At 41.3% G+C, this 5,626-nt stretch overlaps 1 protein-coding gene across 2 annotated transcripts in view; it reads left to right on the top strand.

Annotated features, from left to right (window-relative positions):
- Positions 1–5,626, top strand: part of FAM149B1 (family with sequence similarity 149 member B1) — an 88,230-nt gene that overhangs the window by 403 nt on the left and 82,201 nt on the right. For both annotated transcript variants that reach the window (XM_053691898.1, XM_053691897.1), the window contains exons 2-4: positions 2,781–2,909; positions 4,248–4,358; positions 4,670–4,793. In XM_053691898.1, coding sequence (XP_053547873.1) covers positions 2,863–2,909; positions 4,248–4,358; positions 4,670–4,793 — 282 coding nt within the window. In that variant the 5' untranslated portion in view covers positions 2,781–2,862. The remainder of the gene's footprint in view (positions 1–2,780; positions 2,910–4,247; positions 4,359–4,669; positions 4,794–5,626) is intronic.

The following is a 5,626-nucleotide window of genomic DNA, read 5'->3' as shown; positions in this document are numbered from 1 at the left end:
GTGAGCAAGACACTGACATCTGAGTGACACTCACTGCCTGACGTTCTTACACCTAAATGACACTCACTGCCTGGCTCATTGACACCTGAGTGACCCTCCCTCTCTGACTTACTGACACCTGAGTGACAATGCCTGACACACTGACACCTGAGTGACACTCACTGACATCTGAGTTACCCTCCCTCCCTGTCTGACTTACTGACACCTGAGTGACACTGCCTCACACGCTGACAACTGAGTGACACTCACTGCCTGACTCACTGACACCTGAGTGACACTGCCTGACTCACTGACACCTGAGTGACACTCACTGCCTGACTCACTGACACCTGAGTGACACTCACTGCCTGACGTTCTTACACCTAAATGACCCTCCCTGCCTGACTCACTAACACCTGAGTGACCCTCCCTCCCTGCCTGACTCACTGACACCTGAGTGACAATGCCTGGCACACTGACACCTGAGTGACCCTCCCTCCCTGCCTGACTCACTGACACCTGAGTGACACTCACTGCCTGACTCACTGACACCTGAGTGACACTCACTGCCTAACTCACTGACACCTGAGTGACACTCACTGCCTGACGTTCTTACATCTAAATGACCCTCCCTGCCTGATTTACTGACACCTGAGTGACACTCACTGACACCTGAGTGACCCTCCCTGTCTGACTCACTGCCACACGTTCTTACACCTAAATGACACCCACTGCCTGACTTACTCACTGCCGGACTTACTCACACCTGAGGGACACTGCCTGACTCACTGACACCTGAGTGACCCTCCCTGTCTGGCTCACTGCCGCCTGAGTGACACTGCCGCCTGAGTGACACTCACTGCCTTGCTCACTGCCGCCTGAGTGACACTCACTGCCTGACTCGTAGATCATTTAAATGAATAAAACTATTTGTAGGTGAACTATCTCCAGTTTAATAGGTTAATCATTCATACTTGATCAACATTTTTTACCTGTACTTTATTGGAAGGATAAAAATGATTACAATAATAACAATTACATAGTTTTATTTAACTAAAACAATAATCTATTTAATTTTTACTGCTTGTGCCTCCCTCCTTACACTTCGGTCCTTGTGCAGATCTATTCCACTCCAAACAATCTTTAATTCAGTGAACTTTTTGAAACTTAGTAAGGGTTAATTCTGTGTACATAGATTTGCAGGAGAGCAATGGCATTAAAGGGACAGTAAAGTAAAAATTTAACGTTCATGACTCAGAAAGAACATGCAATTTTTAACAATTTTCCAGTTGGCTTCTCTTATCTAATTGCTTTGTTCTCTTGGTATCCATTTTTGAAAAGCCTGCAAAGGTAGGCTCAGAAGCAATGCACTTATTATGAGCTAGCTGCTTTTTACTGTGTCACCCAATGTATTCAGCTAGGCCCCAGTAGTGTATTGCTCTCCTTCAAAAACCGATTCCAAGAGAATGAAACAAATCTGATAAAACACAAACGCCTGTCACACTGTCATTATTCTGTGCATATGACTCATGAACATCACTTGGCTGCACCAGTGAGCTACACACATTGTTTCTCATGAACTGGAGGATTGCTGTAACTACACGTTATATACATGCCTATGTTGTGGTGTGTGTCACTGTGTGTAAATGTGTGGGTGTATGTCTCACTATGTGTATATGTGTCACTGTGTGGATACGTGTGTGGGTGTATGTCTCACTGTGTGTGTATGTGTCACTGTGTGTATACGTGTAAATGTGTGGGTGTATGTGTCACTGTGGATACGTGTGTGGGTGTATGTCTCACTGTGTGTGTGTATATCGCACTATGTGTATATGTGTCACTGTGTGGATACGTGTAAATGTGTGGGTGTATGTCTCGCTATGTGTATATGTATGTCTCACTGTGTGTGTATGTGTCACTGTGTGGATACGTGTAAATGTGTGGGTGTATGTCTCTGTGTATATGTGTCACTGTGGGTACGTGTGTGTATGTCTCATTGTGTGTGTATGTCTCGCTATGTGTATATGTGTCACTGTGGATACGTGTGTGGGTGTATGTCTCACTGTGTGTGTGTATATCGCACTATGTGTATATGTGTCACTGTGTAGATACGTGTGTGTATGTCTCATTGTGTGTGTATGTCTCACTATGTGTATATGTGTCACTGTGTGGATACGTGTGTCGGTGTATGTCTCACTGTGTGTGTGTATATCGCACTATGTGTATATGTGTCACTGTGTGTATACGTGTAAATGTGTGGGTGTATGTCTCGCTATGTGTATATGTGTCACTGTGTGTATACGTGTAAATGTGTGGGTGTATGTCTCGCTATGTGTATATGTGTCACTGTGGGTACGTGTGTGTGTGTGTATGTCTCACTATGTGTATATGTGTCACTGTGTGGATACGTGTGTCGGTGTATGTCTCACTGTGTTTGTGTATGTGTCACTGTGTGGATGCGTCTGTGGATATGTATGTATGTCTCACTATGTGTCACTGTGTGTGTGTGTGTGGCTATGACAGGGGCTGTATACACAGGGGAATAACGTACTTCTGATTCATTATTAAAACAAAGCGATACAAGGGGGACTGTGCTAGAAACAGGCAAGAGAGAGAGAGGATAAAGAGTGTTACATGCTGCCTGTCAGATATGAGAGACTGACTGTACGAATAAGACACACTGATGGAAAGTGCTGACAAGGAGGGAGCGAACAGAGGGGCCGTGTGGGAATCTGCACTGTTTCATTGATCACACTGTGTTGGAACATAGCCTTATACATACCATCTGTCACTGCCTTTAGTAATGAACAAAGAAAAGCCGGAAATCTCTGCTACTGAAAACCCATCCAGAAGAAATGAAATGAGAGAGATTTTCTTATTAGGATGATTTCCAGGTACAAAAGGAAGCCAGTATCACAGCATCAGCAAATGTAAGTGTGCTCTGGCACTTTATACTGTCTCACCGGCACTGATACAGTAACACATAGTAATTGCAGCATCACTGTGTATCTGGAACAAAATGTCAGTGTAGCGGAGTACTTTTCTCCCCACTCTTTGTCTTATTGCTGAGCAGAAAGATTAGTTATGTAATAGGACAGAGAAGCTTACACTTGTATGTTAGTACCAGACTGTGCTATGTGCTTGATTTTATATAGAAATTATACTAAAAAAGAGCATCTGTGTGCCCGTTACTCCTGCGCTGCCCCCAGAACAAATGTCAGTATTACACTTGTATGTTAGTACCAGACTGTGCTATGTGCTTGATTTTATATAGAAATTATACTAAAAAAGAGCATCTGTGTGCCCGTTACTCCTGCGCTGCCCCCAGAACAAATGTCAGTATTACACGTGTATGTTAGTACTAGATTGTGCTATGTGCGTGATTATATAGAAATTATACTAAACAACAAGCGCATTTGTGTGCCCGTTACTCCTGCGCTGCCCCCAGAACAAATGTCAGTATTACACGTGTATGTTAGTACTAGATTGTGCTATGTGCGTGATTATATAGAAATTATACTAAACAACAAGAGCATCTGTGTGCCCGTTACTCCTGCGCTGCCCCCAGAACAAATGTCAGTATTACACGTGTATGTTAGTACTAGATTGTGCTATGTGCGTGATTATATAGAAATTATACTAAACAACAAGAGCATTTGTGTGCCCGTTACTCTTGCGCTACCCCCAGAACAAATGTTAGTACTAGATTGTGCTATGTGCGTGATTATATAGAAATTATACTAAACAACAAGCGCATTTGTGTGCCCGTTACTCCTGCGCTGCCCCCAGAACAAATGTCAGTATTACACGTGTATGTTAGTACTAGATTGTGCTATGTGCGTGATTATATAGAAATTATACTAAACAACAAGAGCATCTGTGTGCCCGTTACTCCTGCGCTGCCCCCAGAACAAAACATTTTTGGTTGAGAACCTGGGTTATGCTTGCTTATAGGTGGGTAAATGTAAGCCTCCAATAAGCCAGCGCTATCCATGGTTCTGAACCTAAAATGGGCTGACTGCTAAGATTTACATTCCTGCTTTTAAAATAAAGATAGCAAGAGAATGAAGAAAAGTTGATAATAGGAGTAAATTAGAAAGTTGTTTAAAATTGCTGCTCTATCTGAATCCTGAAAGAAAAAAATTGGGTTCAGTGTCCCTTTAATTTCCCTGCAAATAAGGCCAAACAGGGGAGGTGGCATGTGTGTATGTATATATTCTTTCTATACATTTTAAGAGAATGCCTTATTCTTTCCCTTTTTTGATAAGAAATCAGAATGTTGGAAAATCTTCAAGAAATCATCCTCTGCCAGAGAAAGCTGATGTATTCCTGACACCAATCTCCAATGAGCAGCATGACACAGCTTCCCCGTGCAGAAGGTACCTAATACCTTTAGGATATCAGTGATGCCCAGTGCCATGGCCTTTGTTATTCTCTAAATTTGTGTTAGCAAGGACATCCGCTGCTGGGAATTTTTCTGTCACTATAGACGGCTACATAATAGAAGGCTTAAGATTAATTGTAGCTACAGAGCCAAAATATAATTATATAAAATGGTACTGATGCGCCATATTTTGTAGTAGAATAAAACTAATTTTGTCATTTTATAATAAATATGTAACAAAGTCCTTTTTTTTTTTACTCTTTAGATTGGTGTATGATACAATTCTGCTTCTATTTATATGTTTAGTGAGCCGGACCTTTCAGGAAGTTCAAATGACACCCAAGACGACACAAAAGATTCATGGTCAGAGCTGCAGAGCTGCGCAGGATTGTCTACAGAGAACAGCTCCGTTATATCCTGGGGCTTTGATGTGAGTACATGACGCTAGTAGGGAACAGAATAGGTTTAGGACTTATCTACTCCAAAGATGTCTGGCACAACCTAGTACAGTTTGTTATTTTTACTAATTACTGTGCACAAGATTCAGTGCTTATGATCTGTAGCCCGAGAATTAAAATGTGTCTAGTCCTATTGTTTAACATTACAAGGTTAGACAGAGATATTCAATGGCACAAAACCACTAAATTAAACCCAACTATATATTACACTAGTTGTAAGCCTGACCAGAGGGCAGTCTATGTGGTGTAAATACAAATTAAACCCAACTATATATTATACTAGTTGTAAGCCTGACCAGAGGGCAGTCTATGTGTTGTAAATACAAATTAAACCCAACTATATATTATACTAGTTGTAAGCCTGACCAGAGGGCAGTCTATGTGTTGTAAATACAAATTAAACCCAACTATATATTATACTAGTTGTAAGCCTGACCAGAGGGCAGTCTATGTGTTGTAAATACAAATTAAAAAATAGAACTACAGAAAAAAATGTAAAAAACACCCCCTTATCTAATGCTGAACTACCAATAGCCCTTAAAAGGCATTGCCCTAAGTTACACAGCTCTTTTGCAGTTACAAAAAATTCTAAGTCCCCCCTAACAGTAAAACCCACCACCCACCAAACCCCCAAAATAAATAAACATAACACTAAAAAACCTAAACTACCCATTGCCCTGAAAAGGGCATTTGTATGGGCAGTGCCCATAAAAGGGCATTCAGATCTTTAAAGAAGTGCCCATAACCCTAAAAAAAAAAAAAAAAAAGTCTAGCCCCCAAAAATTAAACCTAAATTTAAATTAAG

This window comes from Bombina bombina, chromosome 9 (assembly GCF_027579735.1).
Source record: "Bombina bombina isolate aBomBom1 chromosome 9, aBomBom1.pri, whole genome shotgun sequence".
Lineage (NCBI taxonomy): Eukaryota > Metazoa > Chordata > Amphibia > Anura > Bombinatoridae > Bombina > Bombina bombina.
This window is presented reverse-complemented; position numbering and strand designations above follow the sequence as displayed.